The sequence below is a fragment of the Hyperolius riggenbachi genome, chromosome 6 (assembly GCF_040937935.1).
Source record: "Hyperolius riggenbachi isolate aHypRig1 chromosome 6, aHypRig1.pri, whole genome shotgun sequence".
In the NCBI taxonomy this organism is placed as follows: Eukaryota; Metazoa; Chordata; class Amphibia; order Anura; family Hyperoliidae; genus Hyperolius; species Hyperolius riggenbachi.
In genome coordinates, this window is record NC_090651.1 from 30,483,807 (window position 1) to 30,504,236 (window position 20,430).

Here is a 20,430-nt window from a genome sequence, read left to right on the forward strand (position 1 = left end):
CATTGAAGCAGACACAACTTTAGAGAATGATTTGTTCCAATAAAGCTAAATCCTACACACATTGGCCTCAATTCACTAAGCTTAACGCCTGTCTTTAAAGAGAACCCGAGGTGGGAATTACTTTTACTATTGGGGCACAGAGGCTGGTTGTGCGCACTAAGACCAGCCTCTGTTGCCCCATCGTGTGTCTCCATGTCCCCCCTGCTCGCCGCTATACCCCCCGCATTGCTGGCGACACGCAGCGTGTCGCCAGCTCAATGTTTACCTTGCGCTGTCAGTCAGCGCTGCTCCCCTGCCTCCTCCGCATCGGCGCACCCGCCCGTGTCCCTTCCCTCCCGCTGATAGGAGGGAAGTGACGCGGCGGGTGGCGCCGATGCGGAGGAGGCGGGGGAGCGGCGCTGACTGACAGCGCAAGGTAAACATTGAGCTGGCGACACAGCCAGCAATGCGGGGGGTATAGCGGCGAGCAGGGGGGACATGGAGGCACACGATGGGGCAACAGAGGCTGGTCTTAGTGCGCACAACCAGCCTCTGTGCCCCAATAGTAAAAGTAATTCCCACCTCGGGTTCTCTTTAATAACGTCTCTAGAGTTATCACCATGGTGATGAGGCATGTAGTATTCATGAAACATTTTACCTCAAGCAGACCTAAAGTTAACTCTTCTGTCTTTAAGTTAACTCTTCAATCCTTAAAATAACTCCAGAATTCTAAAGTTAAAGACAGGCTGTTAATTAACTGCATGTGAAAATAACTACAGAGGAGGTAACTTAGAGACTCTGTAACAACAAAAACCTCCCCTGGGGGGTATTCACCTCGGGTGGGGGAAGCCTCCGGATCCTAATGAGGCTTCCCACGCCGTCCTCTGTCCCACGGGGGTCTCGCCGCAGCCCTCCGAACAGCCGGCGACTGTGCCGAGTGTCAGTTCAATATTTACCATTGCTGGCTCCAGCGGGGCGCTGTGGCGACTTTCGTCACGGAAATAGACGGAAATACCCGATCTCCGTCGGGTCCGCTCTACTGCGCAGGCGCCGGAAACTTGCGCCTGCGCAGTAGAGCAGACCCGACGGCGATCGGGTATTTCCGCCTACTTCGGCGCCGAGAGGCATCAGAGCACCTGCGCAGGAGCCAGGAAGGTAAATATTGCGTCACCGCTGTACGGAGGGCTACAGCGAGACCCCCGAGGGACGCAGGACGGCGTGGGAAGCCTCATTAGGATCCTGAGGCTTCCCCCACCCGAGGTGAGTACCCCCCAGGGGCCGTTTTGTCGTTACAGTTCCTCTTTAAGGAATGAAGAGATGAGATAACTCTCTCACTGTGTGGAGGTAAGTTTTCTCTTGCCTTATCTCCAGCATGATCTTAGTGAATTGAGGCCAAAGACAGGCTATTAATTAACTGTGCGTGACAATAACTACAGAGGACGCAAATTAACTACAGAGGAGGTAAATTAACTACAGAGGCGGTAACTTTAGTAATGAAGAGATAACATAATTTTCTCACTGTGTGGAGGTAAGTTTTATCTTGCCTTATAGAGAACCCGAGGTGTGTTTAACCCTCCTGGCGGTTAATTTTTTTTGCCACTTAGGCAAAAATCCTTTTTTTTTTAAAAAAATTTTTGTTTTTGTTTCATGTAAAGCTACCAGAGTGGTAGCTACATGAAACACCACTAGTGGGCGCATGTGTCCCTCTAGTGCGATCGTCGCCGGCATCAAAAGCAAACAGGGGAACGCGTATATAACGCGCTCCCCAGTTTGGCTTCTCCTGTCGCCATGGCGACGATCGGAATGACGTCATGGACGTCAGCCGACGTCCGGCGTCTCCGATCCAGCCCATAGCACTGCCCGGAACTCATTGGTCCGGGCAGCGCAGGGCTCTGGCGGGGGGGGGGCCTCTTGCGCCGCTGCGTGCGGGCGATCGCCGCAGAGGGGCGGCGATCGAGCTGTACGCGCGGCTAGCAAAGTGCTAGCTGCACGTACAGCAGTTTAAAGTGCGCAAATCGCCCCACCAGGGGCTGAGATATCTTCCTGCGCGGCATAGCCCGAGCTCAGCTCGGGCTTACCGCCAGGAAGGTTAAAGAATGTTATCTGCATACAGAGGCTGGATCTGCCTATACAGCCCAGCCTCTGTTGCTATCCCAAACCCCACTAAGGTCCCCCTGCACTCTGCAATCCCTCATAAATCACAGCCGTGCTGTGAGGCTGTGTTTACATCTGTAGTGTCAGTCCCAGCTGCTCCCCCGCCTCCTGCATAGCTCCAGTCCCTGCCCCCGTCCCTTCCCTCCAATCAGCAGGGAGGGAAGGGATGCAGGCGGGGACTGGAGCTCTGCAGGAGGCGGGGAGAGCAGCAGACTGACACTATAGAGATAAACACAGCCAGCTCTGGCAAGCTGTTTGTCAGCAGCGTGGCTGTGATTTATGAGGGATTGCAGAGTGCAGGGGGACCTTAGGGGGGTTTGGGATAGCAACAGAGGCTGGGCTGTATAGGCAGATCCAGCCTCTGTATGCAGATAATATTCTTCAAATCCACTAATGGCCTCAATTCACTAAGATCATGCTGGAGATAATAAGGAAAGAGAAAACTTACCTGAGAGTTATCTTTTCTCTTCATTCCTAAAGTTACCTCCTCTGTAGTTCTATTCACACGCAGTTAAAGAGACTCTCAAGCGAGAATAAATCTCGCTTCAGAGCTCATAGTTAGCAGGGGCATGTGTGCCCCTGCTAAAACGCCGCTATCCCGCGGCTAAACGGGGTCCCTGCACCCCCAAACCCACCCCCGCAGACTTGGTCGCAAAGTTGGTCGTGAAAAATCTCTTCCTGGAGGCAGGGCTAACGGCTGCAGCCCTGCCTCTAGTCGCGTGTATCAGACGCGCATCGCCGCCTCTGCCCCGCCCCTCTCAGTGAAGGAAGACTGAGAGGGGCGGGGGAGAGGCGGAGATACGCGTCTGACAGACGCGCGTGGGGCAGGGCTGCGGCGGTTAGCCCTGCCCCAATGCGGAAGCGCTCCCCCGCTATACGGAGGGGATTTGGGGGGTGAAGGGACCCCAGTTAAGCCGCGGGATAGCGGCGTTTTAGCAGGGGCACACATGCCCCTGCTATCTATGAGGTCTGAAGCGAGATTTATTCTCGCTTCAGACTCTCTTTAATAAACAGCCTGTCTTTAACTTTAGAACTCTGGAGTTATTTTAAGGTCATTTTACAACACTTGGGTATTGATAGTGTTCCTTTAAGATACCTACCACAGAGCCTTCACAGTCCTCTCTACATCTCCTAGTTACCCCGCTGTCTACCATTCAAAGCTGGCACCTTTAGGACTCCTTGGAAGATTTCGGAAGCACCCAAATCCCAAGTGCTTCCAAAGACAGCTGCCTCCGTACTGTGCAAGCGAGGACTCGCTCGTGCGCAGCACAAATCTACTTGTTTCTGAAGTACTCGGGGGACACGAGGGCCTAAGACGTACCTGACCTGCAGGTCGATTAATTTCACCTGGGGACATCACTGGATTGAGGACAAGGAGAGAGGAACAAGATTGCTCCACAGATTTCCCATTTCTTAGGTAAGTATTCTTTTCCTCACTGCAGGGTTGCTTTAAATGTAGATTTAGAATTTGCCATAACGACTTCCTGTAGTAAAATATTACAACCATGCTTACTGCAAGGTACCTCTTCCTAATTAGAGTGGCAAAAAACTTTTTTCCTCCATACGCAGATCATGTCCCCTTGTCCTTTGTACAAGGCTAGGGACAAAAATCTAATCGGCTATGCTTTTGTATTGCCCTCTGATGTATGTATACATGTTAATCAGGTCACCCCTTAGCCATCTTTTTTTCCAAGCTAAATAAACACAGTTTTTTAAACATTTCTAGGTAAGCGAGACCTCCCATACCTCTGATTAATTAAGTTGCCTATCTTTGTACCCGTTCTAGAAGGTCAATGTCCTTCCTATAGTGTGGTGCCCAGAACTGTATCCCATACTCCAGATGTGGCCTCACAAGTGATTTATACAGAGGGAGTAATATACAGACGTCCTCGACTTCCATATGCCCAAGATATCAACGGCCCGCCGATCCCGTTGCTATGACGTCATCTCCTGGGACAGCGAGTAAAGGAGCAGCTTCAGTTATAGCCACCGCCCACCATGTCTTGGCACACATCCTGCTACTGTACTCCTCCAGCCCACTCTATAATGCAGACAACAGGTGCAGCAGAAGCAGTGCGTTTATCACCTCTTCCATTAACCGAAAACTTTCCGACAATGCGGATACATTTGGGAGTAGAGTGCCCAATCTTACAGGAAATGTGTGATAAGTGTACCTTCGGGGGAGGTGGTAGATATGGGCACGCTTTACAGCTCCACACACTTACCAAGTTCACCACAATCACCTACCTCTGTAAGATGCCATTTTCCTGTGGAATCACCCCATTTATCGCTGCCTGAAAAAAAAAAACAAGAAGAGAAAATAAGATATTGCAAAGAAAAATTCCAAAAGAGCCTGCATTGCAGACAGATAGCTCTGCCAATATCACCTGCTGTCCAAAAAATGTAAGTATGCTTATGGCTAGCTGCATCCATGTGCTTCAGGCCTCTTGCACACTGCAAGTGATTCCAATTCAGATTCCGCTTTTTAATCGGTTTTTACATCCGATTCCGATTCGCAGTTTGCTCCCTGCACACTGCAAATCGGAATCGGAATCGGATGTAAAAACTGATTAAAAAGCGGAATCGGAAATGCATGCAGTGTGCAAGAGGCCTCAGTTTGCTTTCAACCTTTCAGATTAGAGATTAGTACATAATTTGCATCTGATTTATATTCAAGGTGTGTACGTAAGCCCTTATGGAGCAGTTTTTTGAAAAAATGTGTATACCATTTATGGCTAGCAGCACCAGCTAAGAATTATGTTTTGACTGTTAGACTAGTGGTTAGGTCTCTTCTGTGAGAGCATGTTAACGTTGTGGAAGAGTCTAGTGAGAAATAATTTGTGGCACATATTGTTTTGCTGAAGCCAACGTCCTCCTTTGTTGTACCTGTTTTGAATGCAAGTTGTGTAATTTGCCATACTTTGAGTTCTGCGCATCTATGCAGGTAGTTAATTCACGTGCAGCCTTAGTCTGGAAACGCTTTCAATATCTCCCGCTGTCCAGAAATAGATATACACTAAACCCATATAGGGTGAGGACGCACCAAATACAGATCACAGTTTTATACCAAACAAAAAGTAAAGGTGGGTAGATATAACATTACATTTAACAGACATAGTTTATTTGGATAAAAGTCGATTTGGAATGGCAGATTTTTCTGATCCATCTTTATGAAAATTGAATGGCGTAGGAAAGATTGTCAAATTCCTGATTTAAAAACTGAAGCAATTTTTTCTGACTATTCAATAACTTACTTTCACAATTGGGTAAAAATTGAACATGTATGGGACACACTGGTCAGATTTTTCAAATGTTAAAATCAAAAAAATGGTTTGCAATCCTTGAATTGAAAAGAAATTTAAAAATTGTATGGTGTGTGGTAACTGTAATGACATATAATAGAATGCAGTACATTATTCAGGATACCCACTTAAAGAGGAACTTTAGTGAAAAGGGGGAACAAAACTAAATCAATACATTGCAAAGTGAGAAGCTAAAAAAAATAGAAGAGAGATCAAGAAATGATTGATATTCGCCATGTAATTTGTCCTTATTATTTGACCCACAATGGCCCTGCAGGTCATCATCTTTACTACTGGCAGACATGAAGGAAAAAACAGACAGCAAAAACTGCCATTATTTAAAACCATTAACAATGCAATAGGCTCAAAGGTCTTTTTTATATATATATATATATATATATATATATATATATATATATATATATATACATACATATGGAAATACTGGTTGCTTGGCAGTTGAAAAAAGCTGTTATTTTCCACAATGCCATGAAATTCACAAACAGGAAACTGTCAGGACCTAGGTCCTGACATCACACTGTGGGAGGGTTTTCCACAAAATATCAGCCATAAAGACACCCCTGATGATCTATTTTAGAAAAGGTAAAGATTTCTCATTGGAAAGGGGGTATCGGCTGCTGATTGGGATGAAGTTCATTCCTTGGTTATAGTTGCTCTTTAAATATCCTGGTTTTATCATCAGAGACACTTTCTATAGTTATATATTGATATGTAGATCCACCTCCACTGAGGCTTGCCCTAGGCTGTTTATTGTGCTGAATTCCACCTTGTTTACCCCCTAGGCGTTTAGATTGTAAAGCTGGCCATACACTAGGCCGATTCCCTGCCGATCGACAGCAGATTCGATCACTGGGATCGAATCTGCTGTCACATCGTTCACGCTACATGCTAAATTTCGATCTATTTCATCCCGAAATAGATGGATCCCATCGATCGCTCCGTGCGGGAAATTACAGTCGATCTCCCGCGGGTAGGAAGCGTATCGCTAGCGGCGTTCCAGTGCCCGACGACCGACGCAATACATTACCTGCTCCGGCCGGCGCGACTCCACAGGTCTCCGCTGTCTTCTTCTCCGCGCTGGTCTGGTTTCCGGGTCCAGCATGCTTCACTTCTTCTTGTCCCGGCAGAAAGTTTAAACAGTAGAGGGCGCTCTACTGTTTTAACTTCCCCCACACAGGAAGAAGTGAAGCATGCCGGACCCGGAAACCAGACCAGAGCAGAGAAAACAGCGGAGACCTGTGGAGTCGCGCCGGCCGGAGCAGGTGATGTATGTGAGGGGGGGGGGGGCGGCGGCAGCAGCACCACCACGGGGTTGTGAACAGTTTCATGCTGAAATCGATTCACAATCTGTTTGCAGTAAAGGCAGCCATACGATCCCTCTCTGATCAGAGAGGGATCTATCTGTTGGTCGAATCTGATGGCAAATCGACCAGTTTATGGCTACCTTAAGCTCACAAGGGCAGGGCAGGGCAGGGCAGGGCAGGGCAGGGCAGGGCAGGGCACCCCCCCCCCCCCCCCCAGGACACCCCCTACCCCCCTCCACCTGTGCAAAACATCCTGCTTCATCTTTCTTAACCACTTCGCATCCAGACCTTTTTTCCCCACTTATTGACCAGAGCAGTTTTGACAGTTTAGCTATGTCCTTATTTAATCAGAAATAACTTTATCCCTACTTAGGACACAGAACTGAAATATATATTGTTTTTTTCAAGACAAACTAACTAGGCTTTCATTGTATGCCATTTTTCCCCTCGAACAATTTTGTTTTCTATGAATTATAATGGGAAAACAAAGAAAAAAATAGAAAAAAAAGATTTCTCAGTTTTACCAATTCCAGTTTAAAAATAAAAAGTGCTACTGTAGATAAACACAAATTTTGTTTGGCTATTCTTACAGTTCATCACAAAACTTAGATTATGTTCCTGTCACAATTTATGGTGAAGATATTTGATTCTGAAATAATGCTACAGAGTGTATTTTACACCATCAGAAAATAAAAGTATTTGTAATAGTAAAAATCAATCTCATTAGCTCAGGAAACATATATTCCCGTTCACCAATTAGTGCTGCATCAGATAGTGCCAGAAATGTGCACAGGAGCAAGCCCAATCCTGCACAGCACTGCTTCAATACAGGTCAGTAGATCTACTAACTTGTAGCTTAGATGAAGTCACAGAGGACATATATATCTACTGACTTGTTGATAAAGTGGTTAAATGTTACGCAATAACTTCTACTGCAAAGCGGCAGACGAGGTAAACTATCAATATTTAGAAGCTGCTGATCGTTTACCTGGCCTACCACATATTTCATAGCACATTACTAGCTTCAGAACATAGGCAGATGGTAGCTGTGGCATCAATGTCTAGTCATATGTGAGTGCACACTGGCGTACCCTGAAATGTTCTTCAGCCGCCACTAGATGGCGAGCATGTACCATTCAGAGACTAACCAGGAAATATAGTGATTTTCAAACTGGTCCCAAGAAATTCGTTACAGCTAATGAGATTCCAGGAACCAAGTTTTAAAAATAAGTCTGTACTTAGCAGACCGTTACTCAGTATATACTGGTGTGAAGCCGAGAACTGTTAACAATCAAATCTGTACTTCACAATGCAGTCCTCAACTTCATTTGTGGTCAAATGCAACATATGAAATACCAAGTGCACCAGCATACATGCATCAGCATTGCTATAATCTAGTATTTTTTTTGTTTTCTGGGTGGGGGGTGGTGTGTGTGTGTGTGTGTGTGTGTGTGTGTGTGTGTGTGTGTGTGTGTATGTGTGTGTGTGTATGTGTGTGTGTGTATGTGTGTCTGTTCGTCTGTGTGTGTGTGTGTGTGTGTACATATCATACGTGTGTGTGTGTGCGTGTGTGTGTGTGCGCGTGTGTGCGCGTGTGTGCGTGTTCGTCTGTGTGTCTGTGTGTGTGTGTGTGTGGTGACTGTGTGTGTGTTGTGTGTTGTGTGTTGTGTGTTGTGTGTGTGTGTGTGTGTGTGTGTGTCCATATCATACATGTCATGCTCCGGTCCATTAAATTTGGTCCTCACAGGGTTTCCCCATTTAGCATTATGTTTGGCCCACTCTAGACCACCAGGGAAGCTATATTGGAGGTGAAGCCCTTGAACACCAGGGAAGCCATATGGGGGTGGTGGGGGGAAAGCACTAAACACTAGAGAACTGCATAGGGGAGGGTGGGGGCTACTAGACACCAGGGATCTGTGTATGGGAGGGAGGACCACTAGACACCAGAGAACTGTATAGGAGTTGGAGTAATTGGCCACCAGGGAACCTTTTAAGGTGGCCAGTAGACATTGAGGTTGGCCTGCGGCTACTAGGTCCCAGAGTTCAATGTCGGCCCATTTTAACACAAACACACACACACACACACACACACACACACACACACACACACACGGCCCCCTTGAAGTTTTCCACATTTTGTCACATTACTGCCACAAACATGAATCAATTTTATTGGAATTCCACATGAAAGACCAACACAAAGTGGTGTACATGTGAGAAGTGGAACAAAAATCATACATTATTCCAAACATTTTTTACAAATCAATAACTGCAAAGTGGGGTGTGTGTAATTATTCAGCTCCCTGAGTCAATACTTTGTAGAACCACTTTTTGCTGCAATTACACCTGCCAGTCTTTTAGGGTATGTCTCTACCAGCTTTGCACATCTAGAGACTGAAATCCTTGCCCATTCTTCTTTGCAAAACAGCTCCAGTTCAGTCAGATTAGATGGACAGCGTTTGTGAACAGCAGTTTTCAGATCTTGCCACAGATTCTCAGTTGGATTTAGATCTGGACTTTGATTGGTCCATTCTAACACATGGATATGTTTTCCATTCCATTGTTGTTTAGGGTTTATGTTTAGGGTCATTGTCCTGCTGGAAGGTGAACCTCCGCCTCAGTCTCAAGTCTTTTGCAGACTCCAAGAGGTTTTCTTCCAAGTTTGCCCTGTATTTGGCTCCATCCATCTTCCTATCAACTCTGACCAGCTTCCCTGTCCCTGCAGAAGAGAAGCACCCCCAAAACATGATGCTGCCACCACCATATTTGACAGTGGGGATGGTGTGTTCAGAGTGATGTGCAGTGTTAGTTTTCCGCCACACATAGCGTTTTGCATTTTGGCCAAAAAGTTCCATTTTGGTCTCATCGGACCTGCAGCTGTATTTGTCCTGACATTAGATTACACACAGGTGCACTCTATTTAGTCATTAGCACTCATCAGGCAATATCTATGGGCAACTGACTGCACTCAGATCAAAGGGGGGCTGAATAATTACGCACACCCCACTTTGCAATTATTTATTTGTAAAAAATGTTTGGAATCATGTATGATTTTCGTTCCACTTCTCACGTGTACACCACTTTGTATTTGTCTTTCACGTGGAATTCCAATAAAATTGATTCATGTTTGTGGCAGTAATGTGACAAAATGTGGAAAACTTCAAGGGGGCCGAATACTTTTGCAAGCCACTGTATATACACATATACATACAGTGGCTTGCAAAAGTATTTGGCCCCCTTGAAGTTTTCCACATTTTGTCACATTACTGCCACAAACGAATTAATTTTATTGGAATTCCACGTGAAAGATCAATACAAAGTGGAGTACACATGAGAAGTGGAACGAAAATCATACATGATTCCAAACATTTTTTACAAATAAATAATTGCAAAGTGGGGTGTGCGTAATTATTCAGCCCCCCTTTGATCTGAGTGCAGTCAGTTGCCCATAGACATTGCCTGATGAGTGTTAATGACTAAATAGAGTGCACCTGTGTGTAATCTAATTTCAGGACAAATACAGCTGCTCTGTGACAACCTCAGAGGTTGCCTAAGAGGTTGCCTTTTTTTTTTTTTTTTTTTTTTGGCAGGGGGGGCCCGGGGATTTCTAGGTATGCCCCTGCCACTGTATATACCATATAGAAGACACACACAGTGATATTTGAGAAGTGAAATGAAGTTTATTGGATTTACAGAAAGTGTGCAATAATGGTTAAAACAAAATAAGGCACCACAAAAAAGAAATTAAATGAATATTTAGTAGATCCTCTGTTTGCATAAATTACAGCCTCTAAACGCTTCCTGTAGGTTCCAATGAGAGTCTGGATTCTGATTGAAGATATTTTGGACCATTCCTCTTTACAAAACATCTCTAGTTTATTCACGTTTCATGGCTTCCGAGCATGGACAGCTCTCTTTAACTCACACCACAGATTTTCAATTATATTCAGGTCTGGGGACTGAGATGGCCATTCCAAAACATTGTACTTGTTTCTCTGCATGAATAGTGGATTTTGAGCAGTGTTTAGGGTAGTTGTCTTGTTGAAAAATCCAGCCCCGGCGCAGCTTTAGCTTTGTCACTGATTCCTGGACATTGGTCTACAGAATCTGCTGATACTGAGTGGAATCCATGCGTCCCTCAACTTTGACAAGATTCCCAGTCCCTGCACTGGACACACTGCCCCACAGCATGATGGAATCACCACCATACTTACTGTAGGTAGCAGGTGTTTTTCTTGGAATGCTGCGTTTTCCCCTCCATGCATAACACCCCTTGTTATGCCCAAATAACTCCATTTTAGTTTCATTAGTCCACAGCAACTTGTTCCAAAATGAAGCTGGTTTGTCCAAATGTGCTTTAGCATACCACAAGCGGCTCTGTTTGTGCTGTGGGCGGAGAAAAAGCTTTTTCTGCATCACTCGCGCATACAGCATCGCCTTGTGTAAAGTGCACCAAATGGTTGAATGATGTACAGTGACTCCATCTGCAGCAAGATGATGTTGTAGGTCTTTGGTACTGATCTGTGGGTTGACTGACTGTTCTCACCATTCGTTGCTTCTGTTTATGTGAGATTTTTCTTGGACTGCCACTTTGAGCCTTAACTTGAACTGAGCCTGTGGTCTTCCATTTCCTCAATATGTTCTTAACTGTGGAAACAGACAGCTGAAGTCTCAGAGACAGCTTTCTGTATCCTTCCCCTAAACCATGATAGTGAACAATCTTGGTCTTCAGGTCATTTGAGAGTTGTTTTGAGACCCCCATGTTGCTACTTTTCAGAGAAAATTAGAAGAGGACAGAAACTTACAATTGACCCCCTTAAATACTCTCTCATAATTGGATTCACCTGTGTATGTAGGTCAGGGGTCTCTGAGCTTATCAAGCCAATTTGAGGTATAATAAGTTCTAAATGTTTTGGAATCAAAATGACAACAGTGCCCAGATTTATGCACCTGGCTAATTTTATTGAAACAATTATTGCACACTTTCTGTAAATCCAATAAACTTAATTTCCCTTTTCAAATATCACTGTGTGTGTCTCCTATATGATATATTTAACTGACATTTTTTATCGTAACAACCAACAATTTATACTGAAAAATCATGACGATTAACAAGGTTGACCAAACTTTCGCATCCCACTGTATATATACACACACACACACACACACACACACACACACACACACACACTGAGCAGCCAAAAAATGATAGACACCATCTAATAATGAGTTGGTCCACCTTTAGCTCTGATCACAGCCAATATGGCTCTTGACATGGACTCAACAAGATGCCGATACCATTGCTGGGAAATGTTAGCCCATGCTGACATAATGGCAGCTCTAAATTGGGATTGGATGGTGGCGTTTCCAGGCTTTTAAGTGATTTTTTGACCTTGTCCAACAAATGCTCGATAGGATTGAGGTCAGGGGACCAGGGCCGATTCTAGACTTCTTGCCGTCTGAGGCAAATTTGTAAGGCCTCCACCCAATATGTGGTATAATTGCTCTTAATGTAGATAGCTTAGAGGAGGTAGCAGCCAGGAAGGAGGGTTCAGCTCCGTCAGCCGTGACAGGTCTGGCCCATCTCTCTCACTCCCAGCTCCCTCTGCAGTGACAGGTCTGGCCCATCTCTCACACCCAGCATCCTTTGCAGTGACAGATCTGGCCCATCTCTCACTCCCAGCACCCTCTGCAGTGACAGGTCTGGCCCATCTCTCACACCCAGCATCCTTTGCAGTGACAGATCTGGCCCATCTCTCACTCCCAGCATCCTCTGCAGTGACAGGTCTGGCCCATCTCTCTCACTCCCAGCTCCCTCTGCAGTGACGGGTCTGGCCCATCACTCCAAGCTCCCACTGCTGGCCCATCTTTCTCACTCCCAGCACCCTCTGCAGTGACAGGTCTGGCCCATCTCTCTCACTCCCAGCACCCTCTGCAGTGACGGTTCTGGCCCATTTCTCTCACTCCCAGCATCCTCTGCAGTGACAGGTCTGGCCCATCTCACTCCCAGCACCCTCTGCAGTGACAGGCCTGGCCCATCTTTCTCACTCCCAGCACCCTCTGCAGTGACAGGTCTGGCCCATCTCTCACACCCAGCATCCTTTGCAGTGACAGATCTGGCCCATCTCTCACTCCCAGCATCCTCTGCAGTGACAGGTCTGGCCCATCTCTCTCACTCCCAGCTCCCTCTGCAGTGACGGGTCTGGCCCATCACTCCAAGCTCCCACTGCTGGCCCATCTTTCTCACTCCCAGCACCCTCTGCAGTGACAGGTCTGGCCCATCTCTCTCACTCCCAGCACCCTCTGCAGTGACGGTTCTGGCCCATTTCTCTCACTCCCAGCACCCTCTGCAGTGACAGGCCTGGCCCATCTCTCTCACTCCCGGCCAGGTGAGGAGTTCACTTGGTTGTGAGATCAGGACAGAGATCACACACTTAGCACACATATGCACCCCGTGTAAATTCAGCTGTGGCAGCTCGCGCCGTGAGATGTGTCCGAAGCACAAAGGGCTCTCTATTGCCTGGGATAAAAGCGGTTTTCATCACACAAAAAGGCCAATCTCGGCGCTTGCTGCCTGAGCGATGACTCTGCACTTTTGTTGTGCCTTTTTTTCCCCTTCCTCCTCCCTTCTGCTTGGCATCCGTGCAAAGAAAACAGAGTGCGAAGTGGGGAGAGGATTCTACCGTGCAAACGGCCGAGGTTTCCAGAAATAATCTGGGGACTTGACCTTTGTTATTTGTAATAACGGTTTCCTGTGTGGAGAGATCAACAGAGCGAGTCGTACGTGGGCGTCCGAATGTTTACCAACACGTATGCAAATGGGTACGTCGGGAAAATGATGGGCAGGACGAGGTGTATGGTTCATTAACCACTTCAGCCTTCAGTCGTTTTTCACCTTGTGCATCCAAGCAATTTTCACCTCCCATTCAGTCGACAATAACTTTATCACTACTCATCACAATGAATTGATCTATAATCTTGTTTTTTCCGCCACTAATTAGGCTTTCTTTGGGTTGTATGTTTTGCTAAGAATTAGTTTTTGCTAAATGCAATTTAAAGAGAACCCGAGATGGGTTCTAAGAACGGCATCAGCACACAGAGGCTGGGTCTGCATATACTGCCCAGCCTCTGTTGCTACACTGCTGCTTCCCAGGCCCCCCCCTGCGCTCTGCTGTGCCCCCATAAATCAAACGCCGAGCTAGCGACACACAGCGTGTCGCAGCCAACTGTTTACCTTTGGAAATGTCAGTCTCGCGGCTCCCCCGCCTCCTCGATAGAGCCACTCCCCGCCTGCGCTATGAAGGAGGCGGGGGAGCAGCGAGACTGACACTTCCAAAGGTAATACACATAAACTGATATTTAATAGAAACCATAGGTAGATTCCCGAGGAAGAGAAGATATATAAATATACATAAATAAAATGTAACTTTTCTTGATCTACATTAAAATCATAATTTTTAGAATACTTTTTACTTTTCTTATATGAGGTTGGTGTCATCTAATATGTTTTAGATCAATATATGACTCGTCAGTACCTATCACAATTGATCACACCTATACCCCAATAAAGATTGCTTTAGTGCTATTAAAGGGGCACTATGGCGAAAAATTATGTTTTATAGCCACTGTACTATGCCTAGCTGTTTGTAGAGCATAGTAGCTTACATGTAGTGAGGCACAGGGGCTTTTTTTTTTAAACACTGACATCACCTTGTATACATTATCAGTCACGTCGGCAGAAGTACCTTTCCGACGCCACTTAGCCTGTTCCATGTAGTTGTAGGGAGGCAACTTTCCCTGTTGCTGTAACTGACGTTACAGTTTTCCCCTCTCTGCAGCGCTGGAAGGTTTGTTCTAAATTTCAACTGCACGATCGTGCAGTTATAGTGATTCTCCATGAGCCGTAAAGAGTAGCAGCTGATGTGCTGTGAGGGGAGTGGAACGCACCCTCCCTCTTACGTGAGACGCAACTGCATGTGAGGAGGACTGTGGAGGAACGCATCATCATTACTGATGACGCTGCCCGGCAAGGACCCCTGTAGCTGAAGCTGGCATGTGCTGCGCAGACAGAGCGGCAGCTTGCAGAGCAGACACAAGCGCTGTAGCTGTGTCCTGCTTATTGTACAGTAGTTGTGATTGTTTTTTTTGTGGTGAATTTTTTTTTTTACCCAATCGTTTTTTCAGTATTTTTTTTCTAAAGCAAATTGCAGGTAGTTATTCAGCCAGAGTAATAAAAAAAAAAATGAATAACTACCTGCAATTTGCTTTAGAAAAAAAATACTGAAAAAACGATTGGGTAAAAAAAAAATTCACTACAAAAAAAACAACAATCACAACTACTGTACAATAAGCAGGACACAGCTACAGCGCTTGTGTCTGCTCTGCAAGCTGCCGCTCTGTCTGCGCAGCACATGCCAGCTTCAGCTACAGGGGTCCTTGCCGGGCAGCGTCATCAGTAATGATGATGCGTTCCTCCACAGTCCTCCTCACATGCAGTTGCGTCTCACGTAAGAGGGAGGGTGCGTTCCACTCCCCTCACAGCACATAAGCTGCTACTCTTTACGGCTCATGGGGGATCACTATAACTGCACGATCGTGCAGTTGAAATTTAGAACAAACCTTCCAGCGCTGCAGAGAGGGGAAAACTGTAACGTCAGTTACAGCAACAGGGAAAGTTGCCTCCCTACAACTACATGGAACAGGCTAAGTGGCGTCGGAAAGGTACTTCTGCCGACGTGACTGATAATGTATACAAGGTGATGTCAGTGTTTAAAAAAAAAGCCCCTGTGCCTCACTACATGTAAGCTACTATGCTCTACAAACAGCTAGGCATAGTACAGTGGCTATAAAACATAATTTTTCGCCATAGTGCCCCTTTAAAAGACCCCCCACCACAAATCAACATGTTTCAACCCCTTAACCTCCTTAGCGGTATGGACGACTTAATACGTCCATTACCACCGGAGGTCGCCGCTCAGGCCCCGCTGGGCCGATTTGAATAATTTTTTTTTAAACACGCAGCAAGCACTTTGCTTGCTGCGTGTCTCACCTGATCGCCGCCGCCTGCCGCCGATCCACCGCCGCCCGCCGCGATGCAGGGCCCCCCCAGGCGAGACCCCATGCGCTGCCTGGCCAATCAGTGCCAGGCAGCGCTGAGGGGTGGATCGGGTCTCCCTGTGATGTCACGACGTGCGTCGCCATGGCGACGGGGGAAGCCCTAAAGGAAATCCCGTTTCAGAACAGGATTTCCTTATGGCTTACAGCGCCGGCGGCGATCGGAGGGGTGGGAGGGATGTGGAAGGGAGGGGGCATCATGCAGCTAGCGCTAGGCTAGCTACATGATTGAAAAAAAAAAAAAAAAATAGTGCTGTGCTGCCCCCTGGCGATCTTTAATAGAACGCCAGGGAGGTTAAATTGGGGCCGTCGTCAGGGATAAAGAGCGTGCTAAGTGCATAGAAATTCACATTGCAATCATAATAAGGAAAATAAAAAAGTGAGAGCTGTGCTCTCAAGCTCAGTCAAGCATGGATGCTTGACTGAGCTTGAGAGCACAGCTCTCACTTTTTTCCTTATTATGATTGCAATGTGTGTGTCGCTAGCACAGCGTTTGATTTATGGGGCACAGCAGAGCGCAGGGGGGGCCTGGGGGGCAGTAGTATAGCAACAGAGGCTGGGCAATATATGCAGACCCAGCCTCTGTGTGCTGATAGCGTTCTTTGAACTCGCCTCGGGTTCTCTTTAACGGGAATATTAAGAAAAAAAAGTGGGGAAAAAATCATTTTTTCTCAGTTTTTGTCCATTATAGCTTTACAAAAATACATGCTACCATCATTAAAGCCCCCATATTGTATTTGCCCATTTGTCCCGGTTTATACACAATTTAAATTATGTCCCTATCACAATGTATGGTGCCAATATTTTATTTGGAAATAAAGGTGCATTTTTACAGTTTTGCATCCATCACTATTTACAAGCTTACAATTTAAAAAATAATACTGTAGTAACATTCCCTCTTCACATGTATATTTAAAAAGTTCAGACCCTTAAAAAAGTTCAGACCCTTAGGTAACTATTTATGTTTTTTTTTTGTTGTTTTTTTTATTGTAATTTTTTTTATTAAAAAAAATGTACGGTATTTGGGTTTTTGTGGAGTGTGGGGGGTAAACAGTTAATTTTAAATGTAATAAATTGTATTTATTTAAAAAAAAAATATGTAGATGCAGTTTTACTATTTGGCCACAGTCAAAAACTTTTTTTAGTCTTGTATGTAAGCCATCTCTCTCGCTTACAGGAAGTGAAGGGAGGATTGGAAACTTTTTTTTTTCTTTAGAAAGATTGCGGGTTCTAAAAGAAGCCATTGGTCTTTCTAACGGGGACTACTATGTTCTTATTCATTGATCACCGGGCTAACGAGCGGCGGCACGGGAGCGCACAGCAAAGCAGAAGCAGCCTTTTGGACGTAAAAGCAACATCCAAAAGGCGTAAGTAGTTAAAGTAAATGATTGCAGGATTTTAATGAAAGGAGCACTATATAAAATATAAAATACGTTTAAACACATACAAATAAGTAGTACATTTCTCCCATAGTAAAATGAACCATAAACTACCTGTCTCCTATGTTGCTGTCACTTACAGCAGGTAGTAGAAATCTGACAGAACCGACAGGTTTTGGGGTAGTCCATCTCTCCATAGGGGATTCTCAGCATGGCCTTTATTTTTTATAAAGGCACTCTCTGAAAAAGAGGTTTACAAAGATGCTTGCCAGCCTTACTGCTCACTGTACATGTTTTCTGGCAGTTGGGCGGAGCAACTGCCATTCACTAAGCGCTTTTGAAGATAACGAAAACCCTAAGAACCCCCATGAGGAGATGAGCTAGTCTAAAACCTGTCGGTTCTTTCAGATTTCTATTACCTATTGTAAGTGACAGCAATATAGGAGAAAAGTAATTTATGTCTCATATTACTCTGGAAGAAATGTACTTTGTATTTGTATGTGTTTACAAGTATTTAAAATGTTACGCTTTTAGCGGTATTGTTCCTTTAAAGAGAAACCGTGACCAAGAATTGAACTTCATCCCAATCAGTAACTGATACCCCCTTTCCCATGAGAAATCTATTCCTTTTCACAAACGGATCATCAGTTGGCTCTGCATGGCTGATATTGTGGTGAAACCCCTCCCACAGGAAACTGCCAGGGCCATGGTCCTGGCAGTTTCCTGTCTGTGAACCTCATTGCATTGTGGGATATAGCGGTTTACAGCAGTTTCCAACTGCCAAAAAAAAGCAAGCAGCATCTCCTTCCACTGACATCACCTGCCAGCAGTAAAAATGTCACCATGTGATAAATGTCAGAATGTAAATCAGGGAGAGAAAAGATTTTACAATGGGCAAACACTGACTAAATCATTTATACATAATTATTGTAAAAATTAAGCACTTTTTATAATTACATTATTTTCATTGGAGTTCCTCTTTTAACGGTTTGGCGTGTGTAGTAACATCCACAATTAACCCTTTCAGGACAGGGAGGCTCTGCCCTTTTAAGGCGGACCCGTCTGAGACAAATGAGTCAAAAAGGATTTATACTTACCTGAAGCTTCCCCCAGCCCCCTGTAGTTTGCAGGCTCCCTTGATGTTCTCCCAGTCTTCTCTGCAGTAAGCCCCCAGAAGACTACAGCGCATGCTCGGCCCCGTCCTCCGCCCACCACCTGATTGCTCCTGGCAACGAGAGCACATTCTGAGCATGTGCAGTTCGTTAAAACTAACTGCACTTGTGCAGAATGTTTCCAGCCATGGGAGCGCGATTGGGTGGTGCAGGCGGCCGGGACCACGCATGCGCAATATTCCGCACCCCAGCGGAATCACAGACTTCACAGTGGGACAACGAAGGGGACTGGGAGGACAGAGGTAGCCGACTATGAGGAGATGAAAAAAGGTGCAATTAAGGCACCGGGATACGTGGGCGCAGGACAAAGCTGAAAAATGGCTCACCTGCTCCTGCAAAACTCCCAGCAGCATTACTATTCCCCCTCCAGGCTGTCTTTAAATGGCACCCAAATTAGTGACTGAACGCTTGTTATAGCCCTAACTCACATTACAGCCCAAGTTTCTACCCCGTTTTTTGCCTGACTTGGAAAGAAGTCTCAGCAGTACTTTAAAGAGAGCCCAATGTGGGCTCATATAAATAAAAAAAAACCCTAGGCTACTTGATCCGGGGGGGCTCTTTGCCGCTCCTGAGGCCCACATTGCCCCACTTTCACTTTTGTGACCTCTGGGTCAAGACGCTGGAAGGAGAGAGAGATTCTCTCCCAGGAACCAGGGAGGTGTGGGAGCGGCAGGGGGCTCGGCCAGGGAGAGAGAGCTGCCCAATCTTAGCTCTGGAAAGCCTGCAGGAACGCCCCTAAATCCCTCTCCTCCCAACACCCTCTGAGATAGCGACTAATTTCGGGGGGCTATAGGGCGTCATCTGGGGGACACAGAGGCATGTCATGAGGGAGAGAACACGCCTCTGTGTCCCCTCTGCACCCCTGCCACACGCCTCTGGTTCTCTTTAAAGTGAACCAGAGACGAAGCACACTCATGTATTTCACCATATATATCAGTGGGAACATTAGAGAAAACACCTACCCTGCTCTCTGTTTCATCCTTCACTGCTCAGCCTGCTTGTTATCAGCCCCGACTGAGCATTCAGTCTGGTTTTGCTCAGGAATCATTATAGCGGAGTGTCTTCTCTGATGTCTTTTCAAGCCCAAGCCTGCCCCCTTCTGGCTCTGCTATAATGACTCAGCTATAATGGATTCCTGAGCAAAGCCAGACTTATTGCTCAGTTGGGGATTTTATCAGGGCTGATGACAAGCAGGCCGCGCAGTGAAGGATGAAACAGAGAACAGGGTAGGTGTTTTCTCTAAAGCTGCATCTACACGCGTAGATGCGGCGACGATGTGGCTTATCAATAAGATCCGACAGGACGGATCTCCCCACCGCCGATTCCCTGCTCGTTCCCCGCGAGGGGACAATGGCAGGGAATCGAGCAGAAGATAAGCGGGGAATCGAATCCGGCGCGCGAGCGGTGACGCGGAAGAGTCGATCCGGCGGCTAATTGAGCCGCCGGATCGCAGCCTCATCTACCCGTGTAGATGAGGCTTAATGTTCCCACTGATATATATGGTGAAATACATGAGGGTGCTTCGTCTCTGGTTCACTATAAGGACCAGAGCATTTTTCTCCTATTTAAATATTATGTTCACTGTGATTGGCTCACGACAATCACAGGATCAGTAGCCAATGAAATTGGCTCCTGACCGACATGCGGAGCAAGTGAAGTGCAACAGATACAGAGTGGCGAGCACGACAAAATGCTGCAGGTAACACGTTTTGCAATTGCCGTTAATTGTGAAACGCCTGCGATCGGCGGCAATCGCGGCAGTGAGATCACCGCCATAAAGATATAATTGTGCCAGCACTATAAAAAGCGATAGCACTTCGGCGATTAGCAGGAATCGCCCGCTAATCGCCGTATCGTGAATGGGCCCTGAGGCTGTAGTCCCACTGTGAGCCCTTTCTGAGAGCTTTTCTGACCCTCAGCGCTTTGAGCGTTTTTTTTTTTTAACACTCTTATTGACCTGTATTAAAATAGCTGTAAAATCAACATGATTGCAATTTTTTGAAAA

General features: G+C 46.0%; 1 protein-coding gene across 1 annotated transcript in view; it reads right to left on the reverse strand.

Annotated features, from left to right (window-relative positions):
* FAF1 (Fas associated factor 1) overlaps positions 1-20,430 on the reverse strand; it is a 354,104-nt gene that overhangs the window by 255,374 nt on the left and 78,300 nt on the right. The window contains exon 3 of the mRNA XM_068239060.1: positions 4,381-4,427. Within this exon, the coding sequence (XP_068095161.1) occupies positions 4,381-4,427 (47 nt within the window). The remainder of the gene's footprint in view (positions 1-4,380; positions 4,428-20,430) is intronic.